Consider the following 17559-nt stretch of genomic DNA (forward strand, 5'->3'; position numbering starts at 1 on the left):
CAAAGGCAGAAAAGCTAATGTGCTGATGCCATGTGGAATCACAAATTCATAGGAAAGGAGCAAACAGAAAACCACAGGTGGTTATGATGATTCATTTTTGGCAATCAGTTCAGATGCTTATCTTGTCATATACTGCCAGCACTTTTGTAATGTCCTTGAAATGTAGAGTGGTTTGTGTTATTTATATAAATGAATCTCATACACAGATAGAAAGGAAATATTCCAAAACCAGCAGCAACAGCATCTAGGATGCAAACTGGAACAAAGGTACACATCTCCTTTCAACAATAATACATGCATAGATTTGCTTGATTTTTATTAGAATTATGGATAATGTTTGGTCAATGTTTCTATGAGAATAATTAACAGCACACTGGAGAAAATGAATAATTCAGCATCAATACTAGTAGAATATTCTCTGAATAACACTAGAATGACATGGAAAAACATAAGGACAGACAAGTGTAGTCATAGAGGACATCAAACCGTTTCCACAAATTGAATGGCATTCCTCAATTTAATGTACATTGATACACTTGGTTTAGATGTACTTTGTGTTATGGTGACGCTCTGTGTTAGGGATAGACAGCGTGCATGGTGGATGGATACACTATAAGGGTATATTTCCTAGACACAGAGCACCAGCCAAAATTTTGGACTCACCTACTTATTCAAGGGTATTTCATTGGTTTTACTATTTGATCAAGTAGGTGTGTCCACACTTTAGACCGGTATTGTAGGTTAAGATTAGTTTAGAAAGGAATTTTAATGTGAATTCTTCATCGCTAAAGTGTCAGTGAAAATGGGCTATTTATCCCAGCTCTAATTGTTGATCTTCAGAACAAACAGGTTGTTCAAGGTCAGGACGAACAGTCTTTCATTGGTAGCTCTAAAGCCTAAGACAAGGTCATTGGAATCCAGACTGGCGACCTGTTGCTTAGCTACCTGGCCCACCTGACGACCCTGCTTCCTATTGAACAGGACTGTGTCGACAGGCGATGGTTGCCGGTAAATGAACACCCGGCGAAGACACTCCCCAAGGGCAGCATAGGAGAAGTTTGGGGGGCAAGTGGCAAACTTCTTGTCGCATTTCGATGCCTGGACGTAGCCTAAGGGAACCAAAACATTTCAAAAACACTGAGAAAGTCTTTGGGTGGCACCTCATGTCATTTTGAGAAACACAAATAGAAAGCATTTTGTCAATAGTGTCATTAGGCCAGGGCTTTCGGGGCTTCAGCCCAAGGTCTTTTTTATCCAATTCCAAAAATGTATTTTGGATTTTTCAAACACCAGACATGGAGGAATAACTGTGAAAGATTTTGCCTTTTTTTTCTACAGTAGTTTAAAGGTCTATATCTAAATTGACTTCTCTTCACTGACAAAATTATATTTCTCCTGAACAAAGTTTGATGTTAACTGAGATGTAAATGGTTGTTTTGTTTAGTTTTCCCACTGCATAAATAGGATCTTTGTAAAACAATATCCTTGGTATATATGAGGTACTCTCATGATCATATTCATTCAACATGTTTTGCAGATGCTCTGAAATAGATTGTAATACCAAAAATTTTCCAGCAGGATACTTTTGTGGGTGGATCATTATAATTTGTATTAGTTTTACCACATATTCTCTCAGTTTTCATGACATACAATTTGTGATTAAGACCCTACCTCAAGTTGGTGTTGACACGTTTCCTCCAAAGCACACCCAGTACCATTCTGATTATCATTGCTGCTATTTCAACTAGGAAATCTAGACTAAGTCCTTAGGTGCCTGAGGAAACGCATTATGCACAGGAGCCAAGGCATGCCACAAGGAAAGGCAACCATATTCAAATATAAACCCTAACCCTAACCCTAACCCCCAAAACCTCTGCCTTATTTAAAAACATAAAAAGCATAAAACATCACATAATGGCTATAGTGATGGGTACAGTGAAGACACATAGACACTATTTGTAATTATTTATTATAATTGTATAGTGCAATTTAATAAAAGTGGTTCTGTCATTTGTGTACACTCACCTAAAGGATTATTAGGAACACCTGTTCAATTTCTCATTAATGCAATTATATAATCAACCAATCACATGGCAGTTGCATCAGTGCATTTAGGGGTGTGGTCCTGGTCAAGACAATCTCCTGAACTCCAAACTGAATGTCAGAATGGGAAAGAAAGGTGATTTAAGCAATTTTGAGCGTGGCATGGTTGTTGGTGCCAGGCGGGCCGGTCTGAGTATTTCACAATCTGCTCTATTACTTGGGATTTTCACGCACAACCATTTCTAGGGTTTACAAAGAATGGTGTGAAAAGGGAAAAACATCCAGGATGCGGCAGTCCTGTGGGCGAAAATGCCTTGTTGATGCAAGAGGTCAGAGGAGAATGGGCCGACTGATTCAAGCTGATAGAAGAGCAACTTTGACTGAAATAACCACTCGTTACAACAGAGGCATGCAGCAAAGCATTTGTGAAGCCACAACACGCATAACCTTGAGCTGGATGGGCTACAACAGCAGAAGACCCCACCGGGTACCACTCATCTCCACTACAAATAGGAAAAAGAGGCTACAATTTGCACGAGCTCACCAAAATTGGACAGTTGAAGACTGGAAGAATGTTGCCTGGTCTGATGAGTCTCGATTTCTGTTGAGACATTCAGATGGTAGAGTCAGAATTTGGCATAAACAGATCCATCATGCCTTGTTACCACTGTGCAGGCTGGTGGTGGTGATGTAATGGTGTGGGGGATTTCTTGGCACACTTTAGGCCCCTTAGTGCCAATTGGGCATCGTTTAAATGCCACGGCCTACCTGAGCATTGTTTCTGACCATGTCCATCCCTTTATGACCACCATGTACCCATCCTCTGATGGCTACTTCCAGCAAGATAATGCACCATGTCACAAAGCTCGAATCATTTCAAATTGGTTTCTTGAACATGACAATGAGTTCACTGTACTGAAATGGCCCCCACAGTCACTAGATCTCAACCCAATAGAGCATCTTTGGGATGTGGTGGAACGGGAGCTTCGTGTCCTGGATGTGCATCCCACAAATCTCCATCAACCGCAAGATGCTATCCTATCAACATGGGCCAACATTTCTAAAGAATGCTTTCAGCACCTTGTTGAATCAATGCCACGTAGAATTAAGGCAGTTCTGAAGGCGAAAGGGGGTCAAACACAGTATTAGTATGGTGTTCCTAATAATCCTTTAGGTGAGTGTATATGTACATACATTAATGTGCAACATTGATTAAAGCTGTTTATCTAGACAGCAACACTTTCGTTTTTGCCCTCTTTTATCATGAGCTGAACTCAAAGATCTAAGACTTTCTCTGTGTACACAAAAGGCCTATTTCTCTCAAATATTGTTCACAAATCTGTCTAAATCTGTGTTAGTGAGCACTTATCCTTTGCCGAGATTTTTCCAGGACTTGGTGTTCTAACAGGTGTCTTTAAAGTGCCAGGTCTAGTAAATGACTAACATAAAAAGGTTCTATACATACCAAGGGCGTTGAAGGTGGCGATGTGTTCCCACATGTCACTGGGCTTATCTGGGCGGGGCTGCCACAGCAGGGCGTCCACATCATGACGCAGGCAGAAACAAGGCATCTCAGACGGATTCAAGTCCACTGTGAACAGGAACTGATGGCTCCCCAAATTCACCTGGAGTAAGAGACAACATAAAACTAAATTAGTCCCAAACTGAAAAGTCAACTGCATTTCAACAAAGTATCAACTAGTGCCAGTCTAAATCTTAACATACTACATCTCCCGTACACTGCTCAAAAAAAGGAAGGGAACACGAAAATAACACATTGGGACAAGTATTACAACGTCTTGAATTAAAAACATGATCATGCCATCGCTAAAGCCATAAACCTAAAGGCCATGTAGTGACCTTGCTCTTAGCACTTCTCAAAACAAATACATATCTTTGAAGCAGGGCTTGAATTAACTAGAGAGTCAAACCAAATGGCTCATGCCAATACCCGAAATTCTATGGTACCAAGTACACTGCTCAAAAAATTAAGGGAAAACTGAAATCACACATCGGATCTCGATGAACGAAAAATATTAAATATCAAAATCTTTACTGCACATTGTGTAATTCGTTGAGAACAAAATGACATAACGGTCAATGGAACCAAAATCACCAACCGATTGAGGGGATGGATTCAAACTCACATTAAAAATCAAATTAAACAATTTAAATCACCAGCTGTTCCAACTTAATGAATTTCTTCACGGCAACTCATAATGTGACTCAATAGTGTGTATGGCCCCCATCTGCCTGTACGCACTCGCGACAACGTCTGGGCAAGCTCCTGATGAGATGGCGGATGGTGTCCTGGGGGGATCTCCTCCCAGACCTGGATCAGGGCATCAGTGAGCTCCTGGACAGTCTGTGGTCTGTCCTGGACAGTCTGTGGTCTGTCCTGGACAGTCTACTTGGCAGCGTCGAATGCATCGATACATAACATCCCAGAGGTTCTCAATTGGATTCAAGTTCTGGGGAACATAAGGGCCAGTCAATGGAATCAATGCCTTCGTCATCCAGGAACTTGCCTACACACTGGCCACATGAGGCCGGGCATTGTCCTGCATTAGGAGAAACCCAAGGCCCACTGCACCAGCGTAAGGTGAAACATGCCATTTTGAAAGTATATAATTGTCCTTCCTATGCATATGAATTGATTATAGATGTGTGTTATGAATCAAGCCACAGAAAGCACTTATCTGTTGGGTGTCCTACAGCCCCCAGTACTTCTCATAATAGGTGCCCACATGAAAAAATTTTTTTCGAATATGCTGGATTGAAAGCTATTATTTTGTCGCATTGAAAGCGAGAAGCTGACCAATGAAACGGATAGGCTTAACAAATAAGAGTGTCAGATTTTACTGTTGTTGAGGACAATTAAACTCTAACATTAGAAGGCATACTTTAATGTGGATAACCAAAGTTGCCTGGCTCACTATGCAAGTCTCCCAAATGTTGTGTTGTTTCCAAATGTAAATACAAAAAAGATCCATTAGCTTGTGGTGGAAATACACATTAAAACTAGTCTATTTCTTAATAACACCTGATATAAAGAAAAATATGTGGTATATTATCATTTGTTTTCAGATAATACTCCATAACATACCTTCAAGCCACAATCGTGTTGCAGCATATTCTTTCCCATAACTTGTTTACTTCACCTTCACTTACCATGTAAGTTCCTTGTAAGTCCATCATCTTAAACTAGTTCTTATACGGTACCATCAACATTTAGTGTAAGTACTAGGAAAGAGGGCTGTAATTTGAAGCGGTGTCCATTCCCACATAGTTACGGTGTAGTTACAAAGAAAGAGGGCTGTAATTTTAAGCGGTGTCTGTTCCCACATAGTTACAAGGAAAGAGGGCTGTAATTTGAGGCAGTGTCTGTTCCCACACAGTTACAGTGTAGTTACAAGGGAAGAGGGCTAAAATCTGAAACAGTGTCTGTACCCATATAGATTTGGTTTTGATTAATTCCCTGACAGTTTTAATTTTTATTTTGAACATACCCTCTCATTTTAAATTGTTAATAATTAATTATTTTGAGGTGTTACATGTTTTAACTATTGTGAATAAGACTGCTTCATTTGACTACACCAAAACGTACTTGCTTAGTAGGTGTAACTACTGTGTATCTGTAGGGAGAAGGTAAAATGGGAGAGGGGTTTAAGGGTTACCACTAGAAGTTAACGGGGGACGGATAGGGAAATGAGTGCTAGGGGACAGAAACTTAGTGATGAATAAAAATAACAATATTTTAATAATCTGACTCCATATTGTTTGTAAACATACGCAAACCTCAATGACCATGATATGCTGGAAGTTCTTAGAAAAGGTAGCTAATCTTTCGTCACAAGCCAAACATTTAAAAGATCATGTTTCACTGCCTATGTTATGCTCCTCATCAGTCAAGTCCAGAAGACAAGAGACGGTGTAGCAATAGGGGAACTCAGAGATGATCAGTCTGGTCACTTCTATTTATACATGTGTATGTGCCTATATCAGTTATCATAAGCGCCCATAAGGTGTAGGTCGTTCAACATGAACCATAGAGTAAAATGCTGTGTGTTCCTGCGTCTAACAGAAAGTTAATTATGCCCCACGACTCAGGGATAACAAGAATGTCATATGTTCATGGGCCTAACCAAACTGCTTTGAGAATTCCAGGACTCAGGGACTCCAAGTCTGGTTGCTTAGACTTGTGTGTATTTACCAGTAGCCCTACAAGCTTGAGTAAGGAGCTGAACGAGTAGTAATCTATATTCCAAAGTAACATAATTTATTCCAATCAAGTAATAAAGTTACAATACAAAACATAGTTACATACCAACACAATTCAATGTCCTTCCAACTAGCCTAACGGTCTACTAATTATACCCTAATTATAGTATTTAAGACACTATAGCACAAAGGTATGCTAGGAGCTTCTGTTAAAGAATATGACTACAACATAATGTGTTGGGAGGTCTCTTAACAATGAAAAATGTCTAAATATGACTACAACACAATGTGTTGGGAGGTCTCTTTAATGAGGACAAACTCAAATAACCTTTTGGAGACATGGCTATTTATCCTATAATATCTAATACACTCCCCCAAATAGTCATTAGCATTACTTTACCTTGGCAAACACAATGAACACAAAGGACAGGAACTGTCCCACTTAATCAATGCAAAATTACTAAATGGGACGGGGCGTTGCTGCCAGTTGTTGTCAGACATGCAACAAAGACAATTTCTATTTGTGAAGTTTGACCCATAACCTGTACAGTACAATAAAGCATATCAGCCTATTCTGCCCTTTATAGGGAACAGGGAAAATCGAAATACTACAGATAAATGTCCAGAATATCATGCATTTAGTTACACTCCAGTTTGCTTAGAGTTTCACACCTCTCCAGGTGAGCTCAGGAAGATGGGGCTGATGGCCCACACCTGGTGTTCCAGATCTTTGGAGAACCAAATGTTACCCAGAACACTGATTAACATCACCAAGGGTCTGTTGGAGACTTGGTGGGGCCAGATGTTTAGAGAAGCAAATGTTATGCGGTACCCCTGTATAACATCACCAAGGGTTTGTTGGAGACTTGGTGGGGCCAGACCACCACTTCATTAAATAACCTTCCACTCTTCCTCAACAGACATTTCTCATTACACTACATATCTATGTGGGAACAGGACCTTCAGCATGCGCTGGGACGGTTTGCAGCCGAGTGTGAAGCGGTGGGGATGAAAATCAGTACCTCCAAATCCGAGGCCATGGTCCTCAGTCGGAAAAGGGTGGCTTGCCCACTTCAGGTTGGTGGAGAGTGCCTGCCTCAAGTGGAGGAGTTTAAGTATCTAGGGGTCTTGTTCACGAGTGAGGGAAGGATGGAACGGGAGATTGACAGACGGATCGGTGCAGCTTCTGCAGTAATGCAGTCGATGTATCGGTCTGTCGTGGTGAAGAAAGAGCTGAGCCGCAAGGCGAAGCTCTCGATTTACCGGTCAATCTACGTTCCTACTCTCACCTATGGTCATGAGCTTTGGGTCATGACCGAAAGGACAAGATCCCGGATACAGGCGGCCGAAATGAGCTTTCTCCGCAGGGTGGCTGGGCGATCCCTTAGAGATAGGGTGAGAAGCTCGGTCACCCGGGAGGAGCTCAGAGTAGAGCCGCTGCTCCTCCACATCGAGAGGGGTCAGCTGAGGTGGCTTGGGCATCTTTTTCGGATGCCTCTGGAACGCCTTCCTGGGAAGGTGTTTCCGGTCCCGTCCCACCGGGAGGAGACCCCGGGGAAGACCTAGGACACGCTGGAGGGACTATGTCTCCCGGCTGGCCTGGGAACGCCTCGGTGTCCCCCCGGAAGAGCTAGAGGAAGTGTCTGGGTAGAGGGAAGTCTGGGCATCCCTGCTTAGACTGCTGCCCCCGCGACCCGGCCCCGGATAAGCGGAAGAAGATGGTATGGTATGGTATGGTATCTATGTGGGAACAGACACCACTTCAAATTTCAGCCCTCTCTCCATGTAACTACACTGTAACTATGTGGGAACAGACACTGCTTCAAATAACAGCCCTCTTTCCTTGTAACTACAGTGTATTTATGTGGGAACAGACAGTGCTTCCAATTACAGCCCTCTTTCTTTGTAACTACACGGTAGGGATGGGATGATAGACGATTTAAGTACTAATCACGATGGAAAATACTCACCAAAACAACATTGACTATCTACATAATCTGCACAATACATGACACACACAACATAACCTGGGAGCTGTTATAATGAATTATAAAGTTATTATGAAGAATCAACATCAAATAGGCCTATCGTTAGCTAATAAGGCACATAAAATACGCACTAATTGAACTGTATAGATTTTACAACAAAAAAACGTTTTCCAAACTCTCCATTGCAAAAATGCAATCTTAAATTTCGAAAAGACTCATGATTTCCATCATCCTATTATCAGTCTCTTCCCGGAGGATGCGCAAAAATAAATGACTTCATGACCACATGAATGTGCTTCACTGTCCGCCTAGGAAGTGTCCTAAGGTCGAGGTCTTTGTGGTATCACAAAATATATATAAATCAGTCTGATTTGTTGTAAAATCAATACCCAATCCGACTGATCTCAATCAATCAAATGTATTTATAAAACCCTTTTTACAACAGCAGTTGTCACAAAGTGCTTTACAGAGACACCCGGCCTTAAACCCCAAGGAGCAAACAACAGTAGTGTTGAATTTCATATCTAAAGTCGGCAATATCCAATCCGAAATATGCCAGTGATGAGGGAAAATCAGATCTTACTTTTTGTAGGACAATTAGGATACCAGACAGAAAATGTGTCCAAAAGACAAAAAGGCTGCATTAAGTCTGCTAAATTGTTTTAACCTGTCTGGCAGTGGCCATTGATGTTGAACCTGCATTTTAATATAGCTGGGCCAGTCTCAGATTTCTCACAATCTACAATTTAGCACTTTCATAAAGACATTCCTATTTTAAAAGGTGGCGCCAAGAAGAGTGTGTGTATTATAAACGTATTTCGCTCACCTCTAATGTGTGCACAGGATATACATTATTATACATATATCTCTTTCTAATTATAAATTTGTTTATATTGTATGCTAATTGTTAACGGTTTCCTACTGAAAATGACAAAAGAAGAAATAGAAGATAATTTTGCAGGCCAAAATAACATTGCCAATCTGCATGATCTGGACAATACATAATGCGCACAACATACTCAGTGAGCAATCAATAGCGGCCCGCCGTTTATCATGTCATACAGCCAGCGGGCCACCAGCTTTTGCTGCTTTTCTTCTGATCTCAATTTGCGTCAGGTCATTTGCATCTCAGGTGGCTTTCCACCAGTGGCCCGACTGCTTTACGCCTGCGGATAGCCACTGAAGAGAAGGCGTGCGTTGCCACATCTGCTTGTGTTGCCATTTTCCTCCAGCAGAGAGGCAATTGTACCCCTTTTATTCTTGTACTGATTATTTGTATTAACTTTATTTTAATATTGTTAAATCTTAGTGTACTGAATTTTGGTCAACATTGGTAGTTAATAAATAAAATAGACATCGACTTTTGCACTATTGCTTGTGTAAAGGACCTTTGTATAGGCATGTACAGTAAATACATAGAAACAGACGCCTCTCGCCATTGCTTACCATCATTTTTGCCCATACTAATGGCCCTTTTCCACTGCATGGTACCGGCTCAACTTCTCGCCTAGCCTCGACTTTAATCGCTTCAGAAGAGACAGTTCTTTACGATGTTTAAACACCGCCGTGACCGTAGATGGCGCTGTAGAGAATGTGATTTGGACGTAAGGCGAGACAATCGCCATTTTGCAAGCTAGGAATCCCACGTTGTAGTAATGTGAAAACTGGATCATTTTGGTGACTTTGTTGAGGACAGACTAGGCGCTAGCGCCCATGCCTGGGGCGTATTTGCATAACAATTACATAGTATTAAATATTTTTAAAACGGTTTGTGATAGAGAGATTCAGTTTCCTTGGCTGTTTTCCTGAGATTCCGCTGAAAACGCAGATGCGCTTTGTGTTGAGGTGGCACATTTCCTGGTTGTTGTCATCCTGTCCAAAGGCAACCAAACCCTTGTGCACCTGACCAACGGATGGGCTGTTGGGTGACAGCATCCAATGGAAGACTGCTGCTAGGCAAAATCGTTTATTTTACCCAATCAGGGGAAGGTGTCTGATATGTATTTGATCAAATCAAAAGGTTGCTGGGTAGGACATACGTTACATTTTCGTTATTTGCTCAATCTGACTGTAGAAGAGTTGGAACCAGTACATTAGCTAAGCTAGCATGCTAATTTAGCATTAGCGAACATTTTAGCATTGTGTCCTTGTGTAATGCTAAGGTGTCAAAAAGACAAAGAATGTGTTTTCAACAGTTTTATAAGAATTATTATTAGTATAAAATGGCAAAACGAATGCTAACAACAGGCTAATGCACGAACAGTCTGGTAAGTAACATCTAATAACCTATTTATCATGAAATAATATAATACAAATGTGATCATTATCGATATTGTCTGCTTTGCGTACTTGGAATGGGAGAACTGTTCCACATGGCTGTTTGTGGTCTGATTATAATGACAAATAGTGAAATCATGGGTGTCATAAACATATTGGACATATGCACATAAGGTGAATTATTTCATTGTTCTGTTCACATTTATTGTGATACAATGCATATTTGTGTAAGAAAAAGGGTTTGAAAAGTATTTTTGGAATGGCAGAACAGTTCCACATGGGTTTTTAGTCTGATATCAATGCAAAATTGTGTCAAAAACACGTCGGACAAAGGGCAAATGATTTCATTTTTCTGTTCACATTCATTGGGAAGCCTTTTCTTACAAAAATGTGCATTGTGTTTGCACAGAACATTTGTATTGGGAGTATCACTCCGTTTTTGATTTTGCTTATAAAAAATATTTACTTTATTGTGCATTTTTCCCTAAAACACTACCTTATAAGAACATTAACATGCATGCTTATATTAGCTGAGGTACTTTGGAATAATTTGATGCCAAATATACAATGATCGATTAACATTACATATTGTTTATAAGGCCAAATATAAAACATTTTAAGTGTAGTCCTCAGGGGGTTAAATGGTAAGTTCATAAGCACACATAAGAATAACAATTATATACTTTCACAATTGCTTTTTTACCACCTGTCTGTTTACTAAGTAGTTTTGGAGTAGTATCATTCTTCGTTCATATAAGTACACACAATACCTACATTGTTCCTACATAACTACCCATTCTTACCACATACTTACATTCTTGTTACTACATAGTTACACGGGAACTACCCAGTAAATAACTGGCTGTAATTTGAAGGGTTACCAAAACTTTGTTTTTATCAGAAGCAACATGTGACCGGTTTCCTAGAACACAGTCTCTCTGTCTTCATTATTCCTCCCGCAGTGTAGACATGAAGACAAAAAATGGCCAGGGAGAAAGAAAGGTCAAAAATTACGAGAACAAGAATGAGTGACAGAAACGCCTTACCCCTTATGTATTTGTTGCACAATAGCTATGTAAGTTCAATTTTGAGGCATTTTACATACAATTCATGCTGACTTAAGACAGAACCTTGACATTCTTTGTTTAGACACAATCATGTGTTATTATTGTATTTACGCTTCATACATTTTAGAATTAAGAAAAATAATCTCATCAGGGAGGGCTCAACATCTGGCATTCACACCTGGTAAAGCATGAGAATCACACTTAAAACATGTTCATTTGGTAGACAGGTCCTCTCCCCTCCTGTTTTCACTCACTTGACAGCCATTGAAAGTTCCTATTATAAACTGGCCTAAATGCATTTGCAGTTGAGAGTTACACAAAGTTAGGATGCCAACACCCCTCAAAGCTACAGCTCACTTCCCTCCCCCTTTCATAGGACCACTTCTGTGCCAGTGTCCTGTACACCACGTCACAGCAGATAGGCTTTCATAAAACCTGACTGCGTTAATACAGTGACAATGCAAGTTGTCGTTAACTGCTTTGGGCATTTAGTCTTCAACAATGTATAATCCCATTTCCAAAAAAGTTGAGATTCTGCCTAAAATGCAAATAAAAACAGAATGCAATGATGTGCCAATCATTTATCCTTATCTTTAATTACAAATTAATTAGAACGAAGACAACATATCAAATGTTGAAACTGGGAAATGGTATTGTTTTTGGAAAAATCCATGCCCATTTTGAATTTGATGCCAACAACACAGTTTACTACTGTGATGCATCACATCTTCTTTTAACAATATTCTGGAAGCGTTTGGGAACTGAAAAGACCAATTGCTGTAGTTTTGTGAAATGTATTCCCATTCTTGCTTGTAAGACATTCCCTCTCTTTAGCCAGAAGAACACAGCGTCTGTTTGAGATCTCCCCAGAGTGGCTTGATGACATTAAGGTCAGGAGACTGTGATGGCAACTCCAGAACTTCTGCTGTAACTACTGGAGGGTCAACTTGACCTTGTGCTTAGGGTCATTGTCGTTCTGGAAAGTCCAAGAGCGTCTTTCGTACAGAAGAATGCAAATTGTCTGCCAGTATTTTCTGATAACATGCTGCATTCATCTGGCCATCAACTTTCACAATATTTCCTGTGCCTTTAGAGCTCACATACGCCCAAAACATCAGTGAGCCACCAACATGCATCACAGTGGGGATGGTACTCTGTCCACAATAGGCCATGTTGACCCCTCTCCAAATATAGCATTTAAAAATAAAGCTACATTTTGGTCCGGTCACTCAAAATAAGTCCGCCAGAAGCTGTGAGGCGTGTCAAGGTGTTGTCGGGCATATTGTAACCAGGCTTTTTTGTGGCATTGGCGCAGTAAAGGTTTCTTTCTTTTTCCAGAGCAGCCTGCATCTCTCCTGTGGTTACCTATGGGTTTTTCTTTGTATCCCGAACAATTCTTCTGGCAGTTTTGGCTGAAATCTTACCTGATCTTGGCTTGGTATCAAGAGATCCCTAAATATTCAACTTCTTAATATGTGATTAAACAGTACTGACTGGCATTTGCAAGGCTTTGGATATCTTTTCATATCCTTTTCCATCTTTATAAAGTTCCATTACCTTGTTACGCAGTTCTGTGCTACCCATGACTCAGTATCTAGCCTGCTCAGGGCATCTACTGCTCATTGACTATTTATACACTAATTGCAATATAAAAAGCCACTGGGGTGGGAAATTCACCTTTAATATCCATTTTCACCTGTGTGTGTCACCTTGTGTGTCTGTAACAAGACCAAACATTCAAGGGTATGTAAACTTTTGATCAGGGCCATTTGGGTGATTTTTGTTATCATAATGATATCCTATCCTTAAATAAAATAAAACAAAATTTGCATGATCAGTCATATTTTCAAAATCTATACCAAAACTTCACAATTTCTGCCAGGGTACGCAAACTTGAGTTAGTGTATATGATTTCTCCTTTGCATGGTAGAGTTTTATCTAGCATTTGTGGAAGCAGCGGCGTACTGTGTTCATAGACAATGGTTTTCAGAAGTGTTCTTGAGCCCAAGCTGTGATGTCCACTACAGAATCTTGTCTGTTTTAAATGCAGTGCCGTCCGAGGGCCCAAATATCACAGCCATCAAATATTGGTTTTCGGCCTTGTCCCTTTCTTACAGAGATTCCTCCGGATTCTATGATTCTTGTAATGATATTATGTACCATAGCTTATGAGATCCCCAAAAAAATTGTGTGGAGAAACATTATTTTTAAATTGTTGCACTATTTGCCTGTGCAGTATTTCACAGAGTGGTGAACCCCTCTCCATCTTTACTTCTGAAAGACTCATCCTCAATAAGATGCTATTTTTATACTCAATCATGTTACTGACATGTTGCTAATTAGATTAGATTCAACTTTGTCATTGAACAGTTATAAGAACAGTACAACAAAATGCAGTTAGCATCTAACCAGAAGTGAAAATAGAGGAGGGCAGAAGATTTACAAGTATTAAGTATATGTGTATTAAGAGTGGAATTTGTAGATGAGCAATACTAAATGCGCAATAAGGCAAATAGAGGAGAGCATACATTTTAAAAGTATTAGGTATAATGTATGTTACAACTGGGATAATAGTTGTTTGGGTACAAATGGCAATTTAAAAACGGCATTCAAGATGTGCAATTGAGGCAAAGGAAGGAGTGATGCATTAAATTATCATGTGCACCCGAAATGCAGAGACAGCAGCAATGAGGTCCTGACATAGACATGCATGTGAAACAACGGTAAAAAATGCAGGCACATGGGCAATTCTAAATGTGCGAAGAGGCACATTTTATTTACAAGGTGTGTCTCACCCCTCCTTGAACTGCCACCTTAACGTGGTGGAGGGGTTTGAATACCCGAGTGACCCTAGGAGCTATGTTGTCTGGGGCTATATGCCCCTGGTAGGGTCTCCCAAGGCAAACAGGTCCTAGGCCACGGGTCAGACTAAGAGCGGTTCAAAACCCCCTTAAAGATGAAAAACATTTTGTGTTCTGTGACGTCGCCCGTTATGGCGCAGCCGGGGCCCCAGCCTGGAGCCAGGCCCGGGGTTGGGGCTCGTTCGCGAGCGCCTGGTGGCCGGGCCTTTCCCCTTGGGGCCCGGCCCGGGCTCAGCCCGAACGAGCGACGTGGGGCCGCCTTCCCGTGGGCTCACCACCCACAGGAGGGACCATAAGGGGGTGGAGCGGAGAGGATTGGGCGGCAGTCAAAGGCGGGGGCCTAGACAACCCGATCCCTGGACACGGAAACTAGCTCTAGGGACGTGGAACGTCACCTCGCTGGCGGGGAAGGAGCCTGAGTTCGTGCGTGAGGTTGAGAGGTTCCGACTAGAGATAGTTGGGATCACCTCTACGCACGGCTTGGGCTCTGGAAACACACTCCTTGAGAGAGGATGGACTCTTCACCACTGCGGAGTTGCCCATGGTGAGAGGCGGCGGGCTGGTGTGGGTTTGCTTATAGCTCCCCTGCTCTGCCGCCATGTGTTGGAGTTTACCCCGGTGAACGAGAGGGTCATTTCCCTGCGCCTACGGGTCGGGGATAGGTCTCTCACTGTTGTTTGTGCCTACGTAACCGACCTTCTTGGAGTCTCTGGGTGGGGTGCTGGAAAGTACTCTGACTGGGGATTCTATCGTTCTACTGGGGGACTTCAACGCTCACGTGGGCAACGACAGTGACACCTGGAGGGGCGTGATTGGGAGGAACGGCCCCCCTGATCTGAACCCGAGCGGTGTTCAGTTATTGGACTTCTGCGCTAGTCACAGTTTGTCCATAAGGGTGTCCATCAGTGCACGTGGCACCAGGACACCCTAGGCCGCAGGTCGAAGATTGACTTTGTTGTCGTTTCATCTGACCTGCGGCCGTATGTCTTGGACACTCGGGTGAAGAGAGGGGCGGAGCTGTCAACCGATCACCACCTGGTGGTGAGTTGGATCCGATGGCTGGGGAGGAAGCTGGACAGAGCGTACTGTAAGGGTCTGCTGGGAACGTCTGGCCGAGTCTCCTGTCAGAGATCTTTAACTCCCACCTCCGGCAGAGCTTCGACTGGATCCCGAGGGAGGCTGGAGATATTGAGTCCGAGTGGACTATGTTCTCCACCGCCATTGTCGAAGCGGCTGCTCGGAGCTGTGGCCGTAAAGTCTCCGGTGCCTGTCGAGGCGGCAATCCCCGAGGAGTTCGGTGAGGCCATGGAGAAGGACTATCGGCTGGCCTCGAAAAGATTCTGGCAAACCATCCGGCGCCTCAGGAGAGGGAAACAGTGCCCTACCAACGCTGTTTACAGTAGAGGTGGGCAGCTGTTGACCTCAACTGGGGATGTCGTCGCCCGGGCTGAGGTCACAGAGGTGGTCAAGAAACTCCTCGGTGGCAAGGCACCGGGGGTGGATGAGATCCGTCCTGAGTACCTCAAGTCTCTGGATGTTGTGGGGCTGTCTTGGCTGACACGCCTCTGCAACATCGCAAGGCAGTCGGGGACAGTGCCTCTGGGATGGCAGACCAGGGTGGTGGTCCCTCTTTTTAAGAAGGGGGACCGGAGGGTGTGTTCCAACTATAGGGGGATCACACTTCTCAGCCTCCCCGGGAAAGTCTATGCCAGGGTTCTGGAGAGGAGAATACGGCCGATAGTAGAACTTCTGATTCAGGAGGAACAGTGTGGTTTTCATCCAGGCCGTGGAACACTGGACCAGCTCTATACCCTCTACAGGGTGATGGAGGGTTCATGGGAGTTTGCCCAACCAATCCACATGTGTTTTGTGGATTTGGAGAAGGCATTCGACTGTGTCCCTCGTGGCATCCTGTGGAGGGTGCTTCGGGAATATGGGGTCCTGGGTCCTTTGCTAAGGGCTGTCAGGTCCCTGTACGACCGAAGCAGGAGTTTGGTTTTATTGCCGGCAGTAAGTCAGACTTGTTCCCTGTGCATGTTGGACTCCGGCAGGGCTGCCCTTTGTCGCCGGTTCTGTTCGTAATTTTTATGGACAGAATTTCTAGGTGCAGCCAGGGGCCGGGGGTGTCAGGTTTGGGGACCACACAATTTCGTCTCTGCTCTTTGCGGATGATGTTGTCGTGTTTGCCCCTTCAAGCCAGGACCTTCAGCATGCACTGGGACGGTTTGCAGCCGAGTGTGAAGCGGTGGGGATGAAAATCAGTACCTCCAAATCCGAGGCCATGGTCCTCAGTCGGAAAAGGGTGGCTTGCCCACTTCAGGTTGGTGGAGAGTGCCTGCCTCAAGTGGAGGAATTTAAGTATCTAGGGCTCTTGTTCACGAGTGAGGGAAGGATGGAACGGGAGATTGACAGACGGATCGGTGCAGCTTCTGCAGTAATGCGGTCGATGTATCGGTCTGTCGTGGTGAAGAAAGAGCTGAGCCGCAAGGCGAAGCTCTCGATTTACCAGTCGATTTACCAGAGAGGGAAGTCTGGGAATCCCTGCTTAGACTGCTGCCCCCGCGACCCGGGCCCCGGATAAGCGGAAGATGATGGATGGATGGAGGTGTATCTCATCTAATCTTCATCCGTTTATCCAGTATCAGGTCGCGGCAGCTCCAGCAGGGGACCCCAAATTTCCCTTTCCCGAGCAACATTTGCCAGCTCTGACTGGGGGATCCTGAGCTGTCCCAGGCCAGTGTCGAAATATAATCTCTTCACCTAGTCCTGGGCCTACCCCAAGGTCTCCTCCCAGCTGGACGTGCCTGGAACACCTCCCTAGGGAGAGGTCCTTGGGGCATCCTTACCAGATACCCGAACCACCTCAACTGCCTCCTTTCGATGAAAAGAAGCAGCGGCTCTACTCCGAGTTCCTCACGGACGACTGAGCTTCTCACCCTCTCACTAAGGGAGAAGCCAGCCACCCTTCTGAGAAAACCCATTTCAGCTGCTTATACTTGCGATGTAGTTCTTTCATGACCCAGCCTTCATGACCATAGGTGAGGGTATGAACGAAAATTGACCGGTACATCGAGAGCTTTGCCTTCCCGCTCAGCTCTCTTT

At 43.2% G+C, this 17559-nt stretch overlaps 1 protein-coding gene across 1 annotated transcript in view; it reads right to left on the minus strand.

The window, feature by feature from the left end:
* Window positions 1-299: 299 nt before the first annotated feature.
* nudcd1 (NudC domain containing 1) overlaps window positions 300-17559 on the minus strand; it is a 119945-nt gene continuing 102685 nt past the window's right edge. The window contains exons 9-10 of the mRNA XM_013132725.2: window positions 3509-3668; window positions 300-1109 (exon numbers count right to left, since the gene is read on the minus strand). Coding sequence (XP_012988179.1) covers window positions 823-1109; window positions 3509-3668 — 447 coding nt within the window. The 3' untranslated portion in view covers window positions 300-822. The remainder of the gene's footprint in view (window positions 1110-3508; window positions 3669-17559) is intronic.

This window comes from Esox lucius, chromosome 10, assembly GCF_011004845.1.
Source record: "Esox lucius isolate fEsoLuc1 chromosome 10, fEsoLuc1.pri, whole genome shotgun sequence".
NCBI lineage: Eukaryota > Metazoa > Chordata > Actinopteri > Esociformes > Esocidae > Esox > Esox lucius.